The sequence below is a fragment of the Mauremys mutica genome, chromosome 7 (assembly GCF_020497125.1).
Source record: "Mauremys mutica isolate MM-2020 ecotype Southern chromosome 7, ASM2049712v1, whole genome shotgun sequence".
In the NCBI taxonomy this organism is placed as follows: Eukaryota; Metazoa; Chordata; order Testudines; family Geoemydidae; genus Mauremys; species Mauremys mutica.
The window spans coordinates 35307859-35329498 of record NC_059078.1 but is presented as its reverse complement, the minus strand read 5'-3'; the positions used below and the strand labels follow the sequence as shown (position 1 = coordinate 35329498).

The 21640-nt window shown below is 41.3% G+C and overlaps 1 protein-coding gene across 2 annotated transcripts in view; it reads left to right on the top strand.

The window, feature by feature from the left end:
* FBLN2 (fibulin 2) overlaps positions 1 to 21640 on the top strand; it is a 200362-nt gene that overhangs the window by 40583 nt on the left and 138139 nt on the right. For both annotated transcript variants that reach the window (XM_045025338.1, XM_045025339.1), the window contains exon 2: positions 10329 to 11792. In XM_045025338.1, coding sequence (XP_044881273.1) covers positions 10406 to 11792 — 1387 coding nt within the window. In that variant the 5' untranslated portion in view covers positions 10329 to 10405. The remainder of the gene's footprint in view (positions 1 to 10328; positions 11793 to 21640) is intronic.

Genomic DNA, 21640 nt, shown 5'->3' with positions numbered 1-21640 from the left:
CCTGGCCAAATTGAATAACTTAATTTTGCCTACCAAAACAATTTCCTATATGGTCCAGTCCTCCTGTCATTCTTTCTCAGGCAAAACTCTGGAAAATTTGGCCCATAGTTTCCTGAGTGTTCTAAACTATTTTAGTTAATCTATATGCATTTTTATACTACACTCCTCACAGTGCTATGTGAGTATCATCTTGGTTGCATACACACCTACATGCATGGTGTTGAACGAATTTTGCATGCTTGTTATGCCATCTGTGTAATAAGTGTTGTCAAATTTGCACTGCCTACATATAGTAGAATATTCTGCACATGTGTTGTGCAGTCGGAGTCTGTGTGGTGAGGAGTTTCTCTTGAATTTCATGTGCACTGTGAAAGCACAGTAGTTCTGTTTGCTTGTGGAAATTGTACTGGGACGTTCTGAGCACAGAGAAGTTTGTGTTGGCTGTGTTGGCTGCATCTTGTCAAATTTGTTTTTATTTCTTCCAGATTTGTGTGTTGTGGAATTAGAGGGGTTTTTAAGTGCAAATACAGTGGTCTTCAACTTTCTGGACTGGATAATTTCTTTCTTATAAATTTAACCAATTTATTTTAATTTCAAAGATGAATAATGAAGCAGATTTCTTACGTAACAGAGCTGACTAAGTACCTGGCCAGGTTGTATGCAATGATGTTCCAGGATATAATACAGTGGTCCCCAAACTTTTTAACTTGCACCCCCTCTTACCCTGTCTATGCCCCTCCCCCCCAGTGTGGTTGGGGGCAGGGCTGGACTGGGAGCCAGGGGCTGAGGATGGGGCTGCAGCTGGGGGCGGGCCTGTGGCTAGGAGGGGAGTTGGGAACAGAGCCACAGCCCGGCCGTGGTTGGGGCCTGAGGCTGGGGCGGGGCTGGAGCCAGGGGCTGAGGCTGGGACTTCACCTGGTGGCGGGGCCAGAAGTGGAGCCATGGCGGGGAACTGGGACTGGAGCGGAGCTGGTGGTTGAGCAGGGCTGTGCGGTGCTTCCTCCCTGCCCCCAAATGTTCCTCCGCACCCCACAGTTTGGGATCCACTGATATAATGTATCCAGTGGGTTGTATTCGGGATGCATTTGTGGGAATTTGAATCTTGGTCATCTTGTTAGGAACTTTGTGTTTCATTGGTTTTGTAAAGCACAATAGCCCCATTTCAGAAAGGCATGTGTTTTAGTGCTATCCTGAACAGGGAAGTTTTCCTGAGTCAAGACTCATGTGGTCTTATGCTTCTATGAGGAAAATCCAGTTCTGTCCATCTCCCCCCCCCCCCCCGCCCGCCCAAACTGTATAGTTGGAGAGGTCCTCATAGCATTGGAATTAGTGTGATTCAGCTGCACCCGTTAGCCCCACGACAACTCCTTCCCTGAGCTACAAATCACCCTGGTGTGCTGGGTGACAGGGAGTTGAGGCAGAGCCCAGCTCCTCCATCTGCACAGCAGGTGTGGTGAGCATTTGTCCCCCCACACCCATCACATATGTACACATTCCTATGCAGGTCTCTCTTTGCAGCTGCCCATTATCCCACATGAGTCCCTTTTTGGATTTGCGGTGCTGAGGATTTTCCACGACCCTCCAGTGACAGGTGAATTTCTCTATATGTGAGGCAAATACTCATTTCATTAATTTGGGTTGAGTTGCAGAGAGGGGAAGTACTGAAACATTACACCTGAGCTGTGGCTCACAACCCCGCCACCTCACCCTCTCCTACGGTATATTTTGGGCTGGGCTGCTTTTCACTTCATGACCGCAAACACTGCTTCCAAAGCTGCACTTCCTGGAGAAGCATCATAGTACAGTCTAGCAAGTGGTTGATTAGTTGTAATACTTCGCTACAGGTTTCCAAAAACTTGGTTTGAGGGACCCACCTTCCTCTGAAATAATTTGGCCCACATTTGGTTGACAGGCAGATAGTAATGCTGATCTTGTCACACATTCCTCTGAGCATATCAAAGCACTTTAAAAACATTAATTAAGCACCATAACATCGGTACAAAGTGGGTAAATAATTACAGTAGATAGTGTGTTGTCTGGTTCTCTTTCTTGGAATCTACTCTCAGTTCTGCTTTGCATGTCTTGCACCTTAACTTTCCTCCCACTTTTAATATCTCCAGTGACCTAAGTTATGTCTACACTTCAATCAGGAGGTGAGACTTTAGCATGTGTAGCCATATCCAAACTAGTCTTGATCCGCCTAACTCAGAGGTGGGCAAACTACGGCCCGTGGGCCGCATCTGGCCTGTGGGACCCTCCTGCCCGGCCCTTGAGCTCCCGGCTGGGGAGGCTATCCCCCGGCCCCCCACAGCCTCGCCATGCTGCCAGCGCTCTCAGTGGTGGGGCTGCGAGTTCCTGCCAGGCAGCACACCTGTGAGAGCCGCCAGGGATGTAGTGTATTAAATTGCTCCCTGTAGGAATGTGCTACTTACGGAGCACCAGGACTGGCAGCAGTAAGTACTACACCGCAAGTAGCACATTCCTATGGGGAGCAATTTAATACACTACAGGCCTAGTGTATTCCCCGCCTCCTTACCATGTCGTTCAGAGCCAGGGCCGGCTCCAGAGCCCAGCGGGGCAAGCACCCGCCTGGGGCGGCCCTTTCCCGAGGGGGGCGGCAGGGGGGGCCGGCGGACCTGCCGCAGTCATGCCTGCGGGAGGGAGCAGCGGACCTGCCGCAGGCATGACTGCGGAGGGGACGCTCGGCCGGCGGCTCCAGTGGACCTCCCGCAGGCATGCCTGCGGCAGCTCAACCAGAGCCGCCGGACCAGCGAACCGCCCGCAGCTGCGGGAGGTCCAGCCGAGCCGCGCGACCAGCGGACCCTCCGCAGTCATGCCCGCGGGAGGTCCGCTACTCCCGCGGCTCGGGGGCGCCTCCCGTGCATGACTGCTTGGGGCGGCCAAATTTGTAGAGCCGCCCCTGTTCAGAGCAGCAGGCCTGGCAGCTGTAAGTAGCACATTACTACGGGGAGCAATTTAATAAACTAGACCACCCCTCCATACAGTTTCAGAACCCCAATGTGGCCCTCAAGCCAAAAAGTTGACCCACGCCTGGCCTAACTCAAGTACTATTAGCAGAGAAGCCATGACAACACAGGCCCTGCCTGCCCAGGACGCTGGGTATATACTGCTGTAGCTTCACTGCTATTGTTACTCAGGCTAGCTTGGGTATATCTACACATGCTGCACTCCAGACTGCAGTATAAACATATCCTTATTCGAAGCTCCATAAGGCTTTCAAATGTTCTTCCTGTGTGGGTTAACTGCAGTATTGCTAAGCCCATGCATTTAAAAATCATGAGTCAGGCCCCAAACAATTGTAAGTGGCTTAACAAATCATGAGATTTTTGCTTTTTTAAAAGATTTTTGGGATGCTAATTTTGGAGCCGTTAGGTTTTAGTTGGGTCACGATTTTAAGCTTTTCTCTGCAACCACCAGGGCTAGAAACATATGTCTTTTTTTAAAAGAAAGCTGAGCCTCTCACCTAATCATAGGCCCCCAGGAGATGGGGCTTTGAGAATAATTCCAAATATCACAAGACTTGTGATAAACTCATGACTTGATGACAGTGTAATTGCTAAGTACAAGGCATGTTACTTTCAATAAGAGACAGAACAAAGCTACAAAATTTGGATCCAGATTTTTGTTGGGGTTTCACACCTCCCCCAAAGTTCACGGTTCAGATCCACCTCAAGTTTCAGTAGTTCCAGAAGGAAAGGGCTAGTGTTTTGTATACTGTATGTTATATAAGAGAACTACAACAAACATTTATCCTGCCATTCATTCATATTTTGAATAGTCACGAATTCTCTCTTGCAGCTTTTGGTGAGATCACAAGTTTCTAGAGGGCGAGTGTGTGAAAGGAAGAACTAATCCTTTAGCTGGCACAGTCTACTCAGGAGCAACTGGATTCAGGGTTGTTCTCCTCAGGCAAAAAAAAAAATTTTTTTTCCCCCAATTATTTTTTCATCCTTTCTTGCATTTAAGGGATAGTATTCTTAGACTGATCTTTCCCTCCTCATTTTCTCCTGCTGTTTGTGTTTCTGACAGCTACCAATTTGACTGCCAGCAGTTGAAGCCAACAAGTAAGAGGTATAAAAGTATATAGCATATGAAAACACATTTAGACTTCTTGTATAGTGCTTTCCAGATTACTGCACCTTTTTGAATGCTCTTTAAAAAAAAAATTAATATCATGGTTGGATGCTCTGTTTATTCACAGGCCATGGGCTATGGCAGTACAAGTTTTTATATGCTGCCCAGTCAACAGAGCACATGAGGGAAGGACAATTATTTCCAAACCTGCCATAGGTAATAGATAATTTCATAAGTTCCTTTAGGATGAAAAGGGCTGTATGCCAATTGAACAGCTCTTAAATCCTCAAAGTACGGCTCAAGTGGGAATTAAGGGATGCCATAAGCTGTGTGCTGGCCCACAGCATAGGGGTGAATTTCCCCTTTAGTGCATGTATATCATACAGTTTTTTGTATCTATATGCTGGCTATACTTCTTTCCAATAAAAACATTTAAAAGCAAGCCCTTGATCCTGCAGCACCGTATGCACCCGAGTAATCCTTTTGTTGTGTGTAGCCATATTGCAGTCCATGGGACTACATGCATAAGTAAAAATTACTTGTATAAGGAAGCCTCTTAAGGAATGGGCCTCCTGTCATTTGTGGGCACCTTAAATAAACTGACTGGCTCAAGGTTACAGCTGGAGCTGATCTACAAATTTTCGACAAGACATTTTCAATTTGTTTATTATATTGTCAGAATGAAACACTTTTGCTTTGTTGAAATGAAATACATTTAGAATATTTAATGAAATGAAAAATTCTGAGATTTTGTCTTCGTCCTCATTCAGGAGGAAACATTTTGAACTCTCAGATTTTCCCACATGATGGAAATTCTGTGTTTTGACCAACTCTAGTTATAGTTTCTACTGCATACTGACATTAGCCTTGAATGTCCTATCTTGGATATCTGTCCATCTAGTTTGCTAACTCAAAAGGCTCTTCTGTCCTTCTCTCCAATGTCTAATGCTTGTATATCCCACATGTGCACTTGCCTTCCCTCTCCCCACCCCCACCCCCAGTATACCTTAAAATGTCTTCATTCTTCCTTTGTTATGAATTTGAGGAGAAAAAATGTTACCAGTATGAATAACATTCTCCTGCCAAAAGAAACATTTTCTTTAAGACTGATTTTAAAATAATGGAAATGAATCTAAGTTATTCTTTTAGTGCTTAAATTGGTAATATACTTGAATGTCATTTTAAAATCCGAGACCTCATGAATAGTCCATTGTTTTAGTTGGGATGGTGGGGGATTAGTCTCTGAGAGATTATATCCATGCTGCTCACATGAGCTCATTCCTTTTGCAAAAATGGCCACCTTTGGAATGTTGGGTTATTGTGGGCATTGCCCTATGTTATGAGGCTAGGCTGCTTTTGATGGGCAACTCAACCCCTTGAGGTTTCAGTCTCTCTCATAGTGGAGTTACTCCAACTCTCACCAGTGTAAAAGGAGAATCAGGTCTTTGGTGCCCATATTAACTGGGATCTTCTTTATGTGGTACTCTGTGCGCATTAGCATGGCAACCCAGGTTCTGTTCTGCCTTTTGCCCAGTGCAATCCCATTGTAGCCAATGGGTCTACATGGAATAAAAAATCAGTGCAGAATTTAGATCTGTAAATTAATAAATTTCACAAAAGATATATTTAAACAAACAAACAATACCCAAGCTTTCTGGGTCATGAAGCGGTGTACAAGCCGGTGGGTGAGATTTGGGTGGTTTTGCTGCAGAGTTGTGTGAAGCTCAAATACAGTCATTGGAGGGATTTTTGTTCATGTGTGTGGGGTTCAATTAGTTCTGACATCCAGTCCAAACTCTGAGCAGCAAATGTCAATGAAGTTAATAAGACGCAGTGAAAGATCTAAATGGGCCTGATTCTCTCACACTTACACTAAGGCCCCTCTCTAGTGCACTGGCTGCAAAAAGGGGCATTTAAGTGAATGTAAATACAATCACAGTTGTGGAGAATAAATTATTAAAATCATAAAGTAGTTGTAAAAATTCTGAAAGCCTCACACCCACTGAGATGATGCAACTTCTCCAGTCAGTCATGACACCCTTCTACAGGTAGAGTGACCAGATAGTGAGTGTGAAAAATCAGGGTGTGGGACTGTCCCTATAAAATCAGGACATCCTGTCACCCTATCTACAATAACAGCATGAGATGCATTTAAACTAGTTGCCGTCTCCACAACACAGTTTGTCTCCAGGAAGGGCTGAGTTCCCAAAGCAGTTATACACAAACTCCTTAGGATTATATACGGGATATGCACCCTTTCTTTGGAACAAGTGTAAGACACATTTTTCCCAGCTGAACAAAACAGACATGAGTCTGTGTTTCATTCAATGCTTGGGTTCGTTCTCTCTCTCTCTCTCTCACTCTCTCTCTCCCACCCCACCCCCCCCGAGATGCAGAAGTAGAGACCTATCTGGTATGGGCAGGGGGGAAACCGATAGTTAGCCAACAAGGGGAAAACATAAAGAGGATTTAGCAGCTTAAAAGAGCGAAATGAGATGTTTAATCTGAAAGTATTCTCTCTCCAGAAAGACACAGAGGGATCAAAGAGAGAGACTGGGCCTGGGTGATTGGGAGGATAATGTGGTTACTGACAGAGGATTTCAAAGGGGCAGATAAATTTGGCTTTAACCAACTTGATATGAGTGTGTGGGATGAGAAATCAGTTAGAAATGTGAAAGTGACTAGAGGGGGAGGAGTCAGAGTGATCATGGACACAATGCTGTGATTGGATAAGAGATGAGAGGTTGTGCTCAAGAGATAAGGTGTAAATGGGGAAGAGAACTAGGGACAGAACTCTGAGGGACCCAACTGAGGGGGAAAAGGAATCATTAATGGGAAGGGAAATTGAAATATCTTCTGAAGTGGCTGGAGAGTGAGGAAGAGAACCAAGAAAGCACTAAAGCCAGGAAAGACCAAGGCGCAAAGAGAACAGCTGTGTCACAGACAGCAGATAGCAAAGGAGACAGAAGAGCACCTTAGGTTAAGATGGGACTGTAGGGTTTCCAGGTAGGATCAAAGGAGATTAAGTGAAAGAGGGGAAAGTAGACAGCAAGGGAAGGTTGGAGATGGAGACAAGTGGAGTCAAGAGGTTTTCTTTTCCGGGAAACTGGAGTGTTTTTGAAAGTTATAGAAAGGAGCCAGGTCAGTGAAGATGACCATGCAGGAAGAGATCCACTAATAGTTAATGCACCACTAAAGGATTTATTAGGCATGCTGGATATGAAGTACAGCTAGTTTTGTGCTACTCACTTAAAAAAAAACAAACTTTGTGGCCTCTCGTTGGAGGGTCATGTAATGCCTGAGAGGTGAGCCTGCTCATATGCTACATTTGAGAGGCCGGAAACAATGGACAGCATATGGCGAACGTTATACTGCACTGGCAAGTCACACTGTGTGATATTCGCTAAGCTTTCCAGCTCCATTTGTCATGTTTAATATGTTGGTGCAACAACTATAAATATGTGGTTGCTACACAAGTATCATTAGTCATTTTAATATAAGGCTGAAAATATATAAGCACAATACATCTTTTAATGCAGCCTGAGGGATCCTTTATTGTGGAAGCTGAGGTGAATTTTAGTGCTGTTACAGGGGTCAGACTGACAGCCTTAGTGAGTAAAGTGTTTTAGATACTCTGAAGGACAGGTGACTGCAGTGTGTATCTCTTGACACTGCTCTCACCAATCTGCTTCAACCCTGATTTGGAGAGACCAGCTGTAAGATTTAGTTCTTCATTGCTTTACTGAGATTATGAACAAAAGTGCTCGTTAGTGCTTATTGTTTATATTGGGTTTGGAGGGAATAAGGAATGTAGAACACTCTTCCTCCCCTCCTCCCCCACCCGCCCAAAGGGAACTGGAAAGGGATACAGTTCCAGTGGAAATTCCAGTTTCAGGTAAGTCAGTGTAAATGGTAACAACTCTTGGTCACAACATAGCTGCACTGGTTTTCAACCTGATAACTTAGAGGTGAGAGGCTCTCTATTCCCTTATTAACCTCCCGACTTATCAGCCTTACTGTAGAGTGATAGGACATCCCATGCTTACATTGGTACCAATATGGCATTGCATGATTTGCCTTCTCTGGACCAAGAAACATTTGAACATAGAAACCCTGCCTTCAATAGATTGGCCCAAGTTGAGAAGTTATGACTTGACACCCAGCTGCCCCAAAGTTCAGCAGTGTGCTTGAGACCATCTGTAAAGTTAGCCTTACGTTAGAGAGGGGGAAATGGACCATTGTGGAGTGAGTATATTGGCTACCAGCAGAAAATTTGGCCTGATGACTTAAATGTGCTGAGGTGTTATAACCTGGATATTCCACTGTAAGAATCTGATAACTAGAGTTCTGTCCTTAAAGCCTCTCAGTAGTGGCTTATCTTTAATTCTCCTTCCATGTATTACTCCGCAGTCTAAACCAGACAATCAGTTGCAAATTCATATTACCTGAAAGAGCTGCCGAAAGAGCAGAGCAGGCTTTATATATAAATGATGAAATGGTTAAATCTTATGAACCCAGTTTGAATTCATTCAGGAACTGCATAGTGAATACTCTACTACTTATTCCTGTGTGTCCAAGGTTGAAAGTGGTTCTCAGTAAATGGATCTCTTATAATACAATGGTCCACTTTCTTTCTATTTGTATTTTTCATTGAATCACAGTAACGTCCTTTGTACCATTACTGAATTCATATCATAGCACTGGAGTTTTCACTAATTTGACTCAGAATTATTATCATATTAATGAGTAATGTAGTCTAGCAATTCAAATTGTAATACAGAACTACAGAAAACTCTAAATATAATAAAAGGTTCATATCTTATCAGGACAGGCACGCTTTTCCCACATTTTGGCCAATTTCCAGTAGTACCTCTGAGCTGACTTGCTGGAAACCCAGTATAAATGGGAGAAATAATCTTTTGAATTTTTTATTTTTGGCAGAATTCCTGTTTTCTGCTTGGTTTATTATTCCTGGTGATGCTGTGAGTGAAAACTTTTCCCCCATCAGACAACTTTTAAAATAAAAAACATTTTGAACCACTAATTCCACTAATCAAACTAAAGTCAGGTTTATTCTGCATTATGTTACTTCCCATGTTAACCATAAATAATTTTGTTTGTGTGGTTTGTGATTTGACAGCAGTTGATTTGCTTTGACTTTTAAATTAATCATTCTGCAGCACACAGTGTCAAAATTATTAAAAATTTCCAATGTGACATGTTTATTTTACTAATCATTAATAGGTATTAATGTCTTAGATTCAAATGCTTTACATGCTGATTACTCTAGAATGTTTAGTTTTAAAGTCACAAGAGTCCAGATCCTCAAAGGTATTTAGGTACCTAATGCTCATTGGTTTCAAACCATTGAGGAGCTGAGCCAAAGCCACTTGGGCGCTGTCACAAATAAACTACATTGCTACACATTGTAGCAGATCCTCAGCTGGTGTAAATTGGCACAGCTTCATTGAATTCAGTGGTGGATGGTTATTTACACCAGCTGAGGATCTGCTTTTGAGTCTTAGGCTTTCAGTGGCTATTTACACCAGCTAAGGATCTGGCCCCTAATATGATAGGTACAACTGGGGTTTATGTATGCACAATTGATAATGTGATGTTTACACATAACTGCAGTGACATGTAATGCAAGTTTTATGTCTTGAATTTTATAAGCATTACAGAGACAAAAGTATCGTTGTCAGCAAAATGTCACTGTATTTAGTTAATGGAGAAAAACCCTCACATTAAGGGTTTACATATACAGGGACAAATCCAAAAGTCCTTAATCAGGCAAAGTTTTGCCTGAGTTACATCTCCAGGATTTGATCCTTTGTAATTAAAACAAAAAGATTCTATATCTGAAACTGACATCTGCAAAGGAAGAGCTGTGTATTTGCTTATTATCTGCCCAAAGTATCTTACCTTTATTTAGCCAGAAGAAATGACATGACTTAAAGCCCACTGAAGTATAAAGGGCTATTTTTTTTTAATGTTACTCTGTTTTTTATGAATAGATACCAAAGGAAAAAAAAAAGCAATCTTGGATTTTTCTTGAGAGAAAGAAAAACATGCAACTTGAAGCCTAGTGCCTGAAATGCTTGGAAGACATTATGATTAATTTTATACTTGAGTTTCCAGATGTTGGATTGTATCCCAACTTTTAAGGATTTCTAATGTTTAACAGGATATGTGCTGAGTATAGCATTTAACAGAGTTTTCTTTCATAAACCTAGGATCTAGGAGAAAAGGAGAATTCAGGAAAATATTGCAGACTGAGGGCTGAACCAACAGTTCTTCCAGAAAAAATAGGATGAGCAAAACTGGACTGGTGCCTTATTTGTTTAGAAAGACTATGGATAGACACACAGTCCCTCATTTGAGCTGTTTGTGCACTGTCCTTTTGGTGCTCATTTGGAGTGGCATCTCACATGCCCAGAAGGATTGTACAGGAGTGGAGTGCCAGCAACTGGAGAACTGTATTGAAGAGGTGCTTGAGCCTGGTGAATGCTGTGCCTCTTGCTTGCAACATGGTTGTACTTGTGAAGGCTACCAGTACTATGACTGTGTGAACGTGGGATTTATGAATGGCAAAGTACCTGAAGGGCAATCTTATTTTGTGGACTTTGGAAGCACTGAATGCTCGTGTCCCAAGGGAGGGGGCAAGATCAGCTGCCAGTTTATGCTTTGCCCTGAGTTGCCCCCAAACTGTATTGATGCTGTACTACCAGCTGATGGCTGCTCTCAGTGTGGAAGAATAGGCTGCCTCCATGAAGGTCAGAAGTATGTAGCAGGCCATACGTTCCATATTCCTCCATGCAAGGTTTGCCATTGCCCAAATTCTGGAGGTGAACTCATGTGCTACCAGCTCCCAGACTGTGGTGCATCCACATTAAATCCTCAGAGCCCAACGGATACTGAAGAGAACGAACCGGAGAGGCACTATGATGATCCGTACAGCTATGACCAAGAGGCACCTGAAGGAGACGCCACTCAGGTGGAACCTCCGACAAAACACAAGAACTCTGCAGCCCATACAGAAGAAGACAGCATTGGCCAAGAACAGAGTGAGGATTATGAGTACCGCACAATCAGCGTTACTTCCCCACCATTGACTCAACCTGTTACACACGCTGAAGAAGCTGCTGTAGCAGTCAACACACACACTCCTATTCCCCGCCCTGAACTTAACAGTGCACTGGAACAAGAAGAGGAAAAGAGAGACCCAAGCACCACAATGACACCCACAGTGCAGGTTTTGAGTGAAAAAGTAACTGTGACTAGCAGTGCTCCTGAGAAGCAAACAACTGCTACGACGGAGATGCCCACACAAGCGGTAGAATCAGAGAGAAAATCAAAGGGGAAACAAGGGGAGAGAGGGAGACATGAACAAGAAGGATATGCTCGCCCTAAACCAAGAAAACACATGAGAAAAGATTATAAAGAGCAGGGGGGTGGTATATCTCCAGCTCTGAAAGAGACAAATATAACCATGTCACATGGTTACAGACCTTCCCATGAAAAGCATGGAGGAAATACTTTCCCCAAGGTCAAATTTAGTCCCACAACATCCCCTCCCATTGCTCTGAAAGAAGACCATAGTCAGGCATCCCAAAAGCAGTCCCAGACGCTTTATCGTTACCAACCTGAAGAAGACGGAGACCCCAATTCTATTCATGCTGCTTCCAGGTTACCAGAAGGTAAGGCCTCTTTTTATTTATTTATTTATTTTATTTACAGCATAGATGTTTTGTTGAGAATATTGAGTCATCATATAAAAATGGCCCAGAAACATTGTTCTCTCCTTCTCACTAATACATATATGCATGAAATCAAATAAATCTCCAGTCTTCTTTTGTCTTTCTAAAAGAAGCAAGGATTGTTATCCCTTTAATTTGGCAGACTAGGTAGACTTCTACTGTTGTTTGCCTTACTTTAATTTCAGAGACTGGACAGTGTTTTTTCTGGTGTTTCAACTGCATTTCAGATTAGGCATCGTTCATATACAACCCTTTCCCTTACCCCACTCATTACTGATGTTGAAATGACTTACTATGCAGAGAAGGAATCAGACATAGCTGGTTATTTGCCTGATTTGATTATCCACCTAAACAAAATCTTAGCTTTGACCATATTGATAAAAATCAATTGTTCTAGTATTCCTTGAAGATAAAGCAGGTATTAATACAAAGAAGTATTTACGGTAGTTGCAGCATGTGATGCTAATTTTTTAAATGTTGTCTAAACCTATTAATGCAAGAACTTTATAAATACGCCAGAATATATTGCCATGGAAGGAAGTAGTAGGAAGCAAAAGAAATACTGCATCTTTCTTGTCGTTTTTGGGCTAGAAGTTTTATGATGTTTTTGATCAGGGCTGGCAAGAGCACGTATTTCCTCTTTGCCTCTGGGTTCCTTTTGACATCTGTAATAAACGTTGATTATAAGCTTTATGCAGTGCTCATTACAGTAATGAATGCAGACTCCACTGCTGAAAATCAGTATGAATGCAGCTCACATTTCTGATTCATTTTTCATCAAATCAAATGTAACATTTTTTTCATGATGTGGCACCAAATATTCTCATAATGGTTTTTAATGTTCTATTTCTTTGTTTCTTGTAAAATATCTGTAGTACAGGTAAAGAATGCTTATTAATCTGGGCCATAGTTTTCATGGAATCATAGGGTTGGAAAGGACCTCAGGAGATCATCTAGTCCAACCCCCTGCTCAAAGCAGGACCAATCCCCAGATTTTTGCCCTGGAACCCTACATGGCCCCCTCAAAGATTGAACTCACAACCCTGGGTTTAGAAGGCCAATGCTCAAACCACTGAGCTATCCTTCCCCCCTCTTCTTCATGTCATCCAGGTAACGTGCTGAACCACCTCTCCCTACTCCGATAAGAGGGGAACTGAGATCAGATCTAGATCCTGGGTTGAAACGGACATTGTGGCACCTGTCCAAAATAAACTATATACATGATATGTGAATGGGCACAGTAGCCTCTCCCTTTCCTGCCAATCTGAGAACCCAAGTACTTGCATTTTTCCTTTGTTTTTATTGCAAATGCTGATTTAATTGACTTAATCAGAGTGGGACCTTGTGTTTTCAAACTTAGAATAATATCCTGAACAACAGCAGTAGGCCAAAGGTCTTGTTCTGTATAAAAATCTATACATTGGCACCATAGATAAACACTTAAAGTGGCTAAATAAACATAACACCTACAGAAGTGAATGCATAGTACATAGCAGCAGAGTAGTATGCAAATTTTTAAAGGCACATCATTAACTTCTGACTTTAAAAAGTGATTTTGAAAGTCATTTCAGGTGCTGGGCCCACCTCCCAGTGCTCTGGATTTACAATCTCATTGTCTTTTTCTTTTCTTTTTAAAATTTTTCTGAATGATCAGAACCCACATGGGAATCTAGCTGTGACCCTCTGGGGGAAGCTTGAAACTGCCTGTACAAGACGTACCGGCCACTGTGCAAATTAAAGATTGGGAAAGTAGAGCACAAAGTGGAGAAAGAAAAAGCATTAATTATTTGTTAGTTTGGGATGAACTGTATAAGTCACTCCCAGCCAATGTAGCCATCCAAAAATTCATGCCAGTAAAACTGACACACCACCCTATACTATCATGTATTCTTTTGATAATGTTCATCAGTATAATACTTTTTTTCCTTGTTCCTCTCTGTCTTCTTGCCAACACATCTCAGATGTTATGGGTCTGAATCTCTAATGTTTTTCCACCGTGTGTAGCCAGGTACATCTGTGTAAAGTGGAGTAACACACTATCTGATCTCAATGGTAGCCTCTTTGAACAGGTGTAAATGATCATACAAGGTGCAAGGCCATAAGAAATCAGACCCTACTGTTAAAAGATTTCTGATAATAAACAAGGGGCATAAACCCAACTCCCTTTCTGTGCACAGCTTCAGGATCTAGGTTTAAAACCCAGCCACTGCATTTCTTCCATCTCACTCAAAGGAGTTGTAATGGATTGATGACTTTAATATCCTTGGATCTGAATACAAATGCTCCATTTTTATGGTCCTGACTGAACATTGGAGCCATTTGGCATTTTGTCCCTGCTACAAATCCTTTCTGAAGAAAACCTGAATGTGAATCCTAGTAATAAAACTTCATCTATTATCAGTTACTTGTAGCCTAAGGCCAATTGTTTTTGCAGGCTCAAACTAAAACTTCAGCAGCAAGCCTTACTCCCCCACAAAGTGATGTTTCGCCAGCCCCAGGCTCTGCCTTCAATCTTTCAAAGTCCCGTGAAGAACCAAGAGTCTTACAAATTTAGGTTTGAATCTCCCCACAACCTTCCATAAAGAATCTTGTGGCCTCTCCCACCAGAACATTATTCTCTTTTCGTCCTTGTTGCTGTCTTGAGAGAAGTCGCAATGCACACACACGTACGTACATATGTATGTATCTGGTACCATAGCTGTATGGTGGCCAGCTGCCTGTGGAGGGGTTTACCATAACTCTCAGGAGGCCAGTATGGCTAACTGCTTCCTCAGGTGATTTTATTTAAACACATGTTTCAATAGAATTGGCTGAATTTGAAGCCTGGATGTGGCTGATGGGGGAAACAGTTAATTTGCATGACATGGACAATATGGATATAATATCAACAGAGAATTTTCTAACCAAAGTAAGGAACATCCTAGCAGGCCCTGAATATTCCGTTCAATGGGGAGGTGGATGGATACGTTCAGGTGACGCTTGGCCCTTAAGTAAATTAGTATTCCTCTCAAGATTTTGAAGTAGAAATATGAAAACCAGGAGTCTTTGTTCACAGCCCTTTTTGTTCAGATATAAATGATGCACTTTCATTGAGGTTAGCAGTGCTGAATTTGGCTCATGGAGTTGAAGCAGTTGCACAGATCCCATGTTTGTGTCAATAACCTAAGAATTTTCTTAAGACTAGTGTTAGGCAAGGCACAGAAGGCCAGCTGTTTCATGTTTCCCATGATACTAGGTGATAGGAACATATTTCTACAGACCTATTATAAAGCTGACACTGTGCACAACTGGGAATGTCATTCGTCATGGTTAGGACCAATGTTATTGCCTGGGAACTGGGTTTTTTGTGTGGGTTTCTTTTGTTTCTGTTTTTTGTTTTAATTAGGATAGGTTGTGACTCATGAGTGTAGCAATGTGTTTTGAGTAATAAAATACATATGTCCTATATTTTTGTTGACTCTTGAGCTAGACTGGCAAATAACTTAGCCAGAGCTTGAAAGAAAATTGAATTTTGCATGTGTGTATAGAATGGAAACTTGAATTTGTTAGGTAGACTTGTAAATTAGTATAATCTGCCAGAACTGTCAGCTAATCTTTGCCTTTTCCCAGAAATCAAAATAAATTATGCTGACTCCACCAATCAGATAATCTTGTTTTGAAGGGTCAATTTAAAAACTGGGAGACAGATTAGCTGATTCCAAATTAGCTGCCACTGAAATCAGTGAATAAAGCAGTGCCGCAAATACACTCACTTCTGCAGAGATTCTGATTCCCACATGGATTTTTATGGAACCTGAGCCCTAGTTGGATTTCTCAGGAATTTCTAAGCCTCCCATAGATAGGGCCAGATTCTCAGCTGGTATAAATTGGCCTAGTTCCACTGAGGTGAGGATGTGGCCCATAGACTCTTGTGGAGTTTAGAAATCATTGGATTTATTGAAAGCAGAATGAGGACTGTCCTTCCATATCTCTTCCAGCACATATGCAAATGTTTGACCAACACCACATCACAACTCTCTTCAGATATAATCCCTCCCCTACACCACCTACAGAAAGCTATACTTCCTCCTGGGCATTTCTACACCACATAGGGACTCTTCTGGAACATCTAACGCCCCAATGGGGACTCCTCTGAAATCCTTAGAATCAGCTTAGTTAAAGAACTTTTTAAGGAGGCTTTGTGTTCGTAGACCTAGTGGAGTTGAATCTGCTGGGCTGAAAGATTTTAAGATGGCTGTCTGCTTTATCTAGTATTGAAGAAATTTTGGTGAAGGAGATTGAGATATGCTGATTAACACAGATGAGTTAACCTGATTCCCAAATGAAAAGTGGGTAAATTTATCCACTTCTTTTAACCACTACACCACTGGTGGAGAGTAAATGGTTTCATATGGCAGCAATGCCAATACTTTCCCTTGACAGCACCACAAAAACTAAGGAAATTCCCAGATGATAAACTTGAAGGTCAAGTTAAAGTTTTTAAAATTTGTATTAACCACTTAAAGAGAATTTTTTAAAAGAAGCAATAGACCTAGAAAACTTAGAAAATTTATAGAATTTTTAACAAAAAAAATTAAAAATATGGAAATATTGTTAAGGAAGCACCAAATAAATTTAACCTTAGTCTGCCACCTACATAACGTAGAGTCATGTCTAGAACAAGTATTACAGCTAGTTGGCATCTTAAATGCCACATTTCTTAGTGGCTGGGAACATCTCAATTCTCTATATGGTTTGCCTATGTATTTAAAGAAGTTGTGAACATTGTTTCCAAAGTCCCAATCATTTTACATAGCAAGCTACACATAGTTCAAGATCTCCACCCATCACAGGGAGCCCAGATGAACCAAATAACAAAATACTGCAGTGACTTATAAATACCCATTGTCTAACATGGGCGGGGGGGAATCCTAAATTAGGAATGTGGGATGGAGACTGGATACCAGAGGCCTGAATCACTAATATTCTGAATATTTATTTACTCTGACACAAAGTTAGTGTAAAATCCTATCATTCTGATTTGGTAATATTTTATATCCACCTTGCACTGTGTAAATGATTACACAAGGTGAAGGTTAACAATGAATTGTGCCTTGTATTGAGACTGTGGGATAGAAGCTGGTTGGACTTGGGTGTATATATGAATGTGTAGTATGCGGTTTTTTTTCCAAGTTTGTTAACTAAAATTTCCCATGTTCACAATCTGCATGTTTGTTTTGAACACACTGAAGTAGAAACCAAGGTGTTTTTCCCTTAAAGTTATTGATATGTAACCTTAATGTCAACTAATTTACTTTTTTTTTCTGGGAATAATATTTATTTACTTACATAAGTGAAGCCAGTGAAGGATACTGTCATAAACAGATAGTTAAGGGTTAAGGTCTGTTTTACCTGTAAAGGGTTAACATGTAGTACCTGGTGACCACCTGACCAGAGGACCAATCAGAGATAAGATTTTTTCAAATCTCTGTGGAGGGAAGCCTTTGTCTGAGTGAGAACTGTTTTTGAATCTAACAGAGGACAGTCATGTCTCCAAGTTCTCCTGGAGTAGTTTCTACTAATTAATAGTGAGTATTAATTAGAAAGGCAAATTAGTCTTATGATTTGATTTCTATATTTGCAATTGTGTGTTTGCTAAAGGAAATGCTTTATTCCTGTTTGCTGATATTGCTTTTACTGAGAAAAGGGGGAGAGGGGATTCTCTCCAGAGATTGATAAGGTTATACCCTATGAGTGTCCAGCTTGGATTCATAGAGATTCTGTACTTTCTTTTTGTTCTCTTAATAAATTCTTTTCTTTTCTTTGGACTTGGTTAATTCCTTCCCTTGGGGAAATTCAGGGGAAGGGGAGGGGGAAGTGGGCTGCTTCCCTGTGTGTGTGAGATTCAAGGAGTTGAATCAGGGGGGAGGGGGAAGGTTCCTCCTCTGTGAATTGATCTGTGTTCCCAAGGGGGGAAACAGGGGTGTCCCGGCCCACGGAATTGACCGGGTGGTGGCAGCCGAAGGGGAGACCTACCCTAGGATTTTGGGGTGGGGGGAAGACATGCGGGTCCTCACTTTGAAACCGCCCAGTTTCAAGTGAGGGTAGACTCCTGACAGATACATTAAAAAAAATTCTCATGCTTACAAGCAGGGCTTTGGAGCTGTGCGCTGGCTCCGCTCCAGCTCCAGGCAAAAACCTGCAGCTCCACTGCTCCGGCGCTGCTCCGCGCTCCATCTCCGGGCTCTGCTCCAAAGTCCTGCTTACAAGCAAGTCCTGATATAAATATATTCTTGGGGCTTTTTCCAAGAGCCCAGAAATTTAAAGGCGGCTTCACAGAAACAAATGTTTCTATCAGTTGCAGGACAGTGTGTGAAGATGATGGAAATAAGTCTTAAGAAGTTGAAAGCATTTGGTGATCTTTCTGTTCTTCCTATTAACTGCCTCCAAATAACAGAATTCAGTGATGGCTGATTTCCTGATGCCTTTGGTTAAAATTTTGGCTTTACTACTTACATTTTTTAGGTCTCAGTTTGGTTTTATATGTAGTTTACTTTTCATGTCCTGAATCACTGCAGCCTCAAATGTAATCTCAGTAAGTACTATTGGTGAAAATAATGTGGCCTATTTTGTAATTTGCTGGTCAGAAACACTCTGGTTTTTGGTTTGATTCTTGTTCTTTTTTCACGCTTCAGTTGTTCATCTTTCTTTTAGTCTGAAATTTTGGTTTTAGAACACAGTGTCCCTTCTCCATGATGAAGAGTATTTGGCCACAGGGTGGAAGTGCATGGTCCTAGCTCTCTGTAGTTTCATAGTTGAGCCATTTTGTATCTTATTTCAAAAGCATTCCTGTCCTAATTGTCTGTGGTAAGACCACAGTGATATTGATTGGCCTAAAGTACTAACTGTAGCATGCAGACAAACCAACTGCAAACAGATAATAATATAAGATATAACATTGCATTACATCTGTGATTTGTTAGCTGGCATCTTTTAGGAGATGATTTACTGCATGTAATTGATGGGATTTTTATCCATGTGGTTGTCATTTAACTCTGTATGCTAATTTATTGGTATACTGGTTCCATGTTACTGTGAGATTTTGGTTAGTAAACTAAAGATCATTGTAAAGAACAAAGAGGTTTATTGACTACCATACAGCATTACAGAGATAAGGTGGGTGAGGTAATAACTTTTATTGGACCAACTTCTGTTGGTCAGAGAGACAAGCTTTTGAGCTTACACAGAGCTCTTCTTCTGTGTAAGCTCAAAAGTTTGTTTCTCTCACCAACAGAGGCTGGTCTAATAAAAGAGATTATCTCCCCCCACCTTGTCTCTCTAATATCTTGGGACCAACACGACTAGAACAACACTGCATACATACAGCATTGCCAGCTATCCACCAGGAAATGTATCAGAACTCTCAAAATATCCTGACACGGTATAATGCATCTGTGGACTCATTCATAGAGAACCACGTGGTATTAGTGTAGAACCCAGGACCTTTGGTTCCATAAACACAGGCCTGGAATGCTTCAGCTAAATAAGGTCTTTTGGCTGTTGTAAGTCATAGGGTTTTTAATCCTTGGTAGGTCTTTTTGCTCACTAGAGGGCAGTAGTAGACATACACGTGTATTATAGAGGGATATCAACTGTTTTTGTGAGTGTGAAACCAAAATCCTAGTCAGCAGATAATTCCAGGGTATTATACTAGCCTCAACCACTGGAGAAGAAATGTGCTTTAGGAGTCAGAACAGGGCTAGGAGTCTGGTAGTCAGGGGCCCTATTTCTAGCTCAGTCATTAACTTACTATGTGATCTTGGGCATTTCTCTGTACCTCAGTTTTCCCATTTGCAAAGCAATCAGAATGACACCAACTTTGGAGTGGTGCAAATACTTTGATAATCTGAGGTGAAAAACTTTCTGAAAGTGCAAAATATTATTACTATTCGCCCACCTTCAAAGAGTCTGTTAACATTTTGCTTTCTATGGCATTGTTTCTATAAATTCTTGTCTATGCTGCTGCCACTTCTCTCCTGGATTTTTTTTTTTTTACTCATCTCTGCGTATGTTGTGTCTCCTTAGTTTATATTCATGATCCATTCTTTCTTCAGCAGTATGTTAGACCTTCTGCAGTTCCCCTATCAAATGCTAATTAGTGCATTCCAGAAGGATTTCTTGGGAACATTGAGTGTAAAATTCAAGTAACTACTCAGCTCAGAAAGTATAAATTAATTACTCAAGCACTTTTACAACTAGTGGGGAGGAGGAAAACAGATTTTCTTTGGACTGTATCCTGCACAAAACATTTAACACTGATTTAGTGCTGTAAGTTACTGTGATGGTAACCTTCTCCCCCCCCCCCCCCAAAAGTGTTAATGGTCTCTTGTCACATTTTCTGTTTCCTCTTCCTCCAAAAGTTATGTACGCAGGAGGGTGGGATAAAACATCTTAAAAGCTATTGCTGTCAAGTTTTATTAATATTTTTCCAGTCATTTCCATTTTCCTACTTTTTCTGCGAGTAGAGTGCTGGTTTTTGAATAAATGTAGCTCAGGTAGCAAACACCCTTGTTGTGAATGTTTTACGATATTTTTTTTTTTTTTTTTGTTTTGACAGTCCGCATAGCAACTTTTGCATTCAGTTGGAACCAGCATTTTTCAGACCATGTGCATGTCTCCATTTTAACCTCTCTTCCCCCCTCCCTCCCCCCGATTATGGATGAATTTATTGTCATTCCTAAAAATTTAACGATAGTTCAAACATAAGAATGACCATTCTGGGTCAGACCAATGGTCCATCTAGCCCAGTATCCTGTCTTCCAACAGTGGCCAATGCAGTGTGCTTTAGATGGAATGAACAGAACAGGTAATCATCAAGTGATCCATCTCCTGTTGCCCATTCCCAGCTTCTGGCAAACAGAGGCTAAGAACACAAATAGTTTATGTCCATCTGTAGAAAACTGCACAAGGTAAATATTTGTAAGGCAAGATCTTGAGATGAAAACTGCATACATTGTATACAAATTTTGGCCAGTTATGAAATACTAGCAAGCATCTTTAGGATAATGCCGGGATAGAAAAGGTGCAATAGAGGGGCTGGTGGAGAAGGTGTTAAAAATCAGGAAGAAAGATGGATTTGGCCTTTATAGCTAGAGCCCGGCCAATCTGTGGCTATCCGTGGATCATTTTTGCAGATCGGGGATTGAATGCAGATACAAATTTTGTATCCGCGCAGGGCTCTATTAATAGCTAAAGAGGGTTGGGTCGAGGGAGGAGTAGTAGATTATATAAAATAAAGACTGCAACAAAACCTTCATGAAAGTTTTATAAACATACAAACCTAACATTTCTAGTGCTAATTTATAGAACCAGCAGTTAATAAGATTGAGTGGAGGTGAGTGAATACTACAAAATGGGTTTGCAAATATGAAATCTAATATTGTAACCAATTTGCTTCACTGAATACCAGATCATACTTAAGGAATGAAACTTTAGCATTTACATTAATTATTTTGGGCCTAATTCTGCAATCTTTGCTCACTAAAAATTCTCAGTGATTAGAGGAGTTCTCCAAGTTTGAGCCCTTAATTATGAAAACTAAGGAACACAACTTATTATAAAAATAAGCAAAATCTGCAGGCCAGATCTTCAACTGGTATAGATCAATATAACTCCATGAGGCTGTGATTTTAAACAGTTATTTCTCAGACTAGATAGGATTTTGAGATGAGTTGCCAGGTAAGGTCATTGAAGAAAATATCATCAATGTGTTTAAGAGACAGGTTGACATATTTATAGAGAGGAAATTA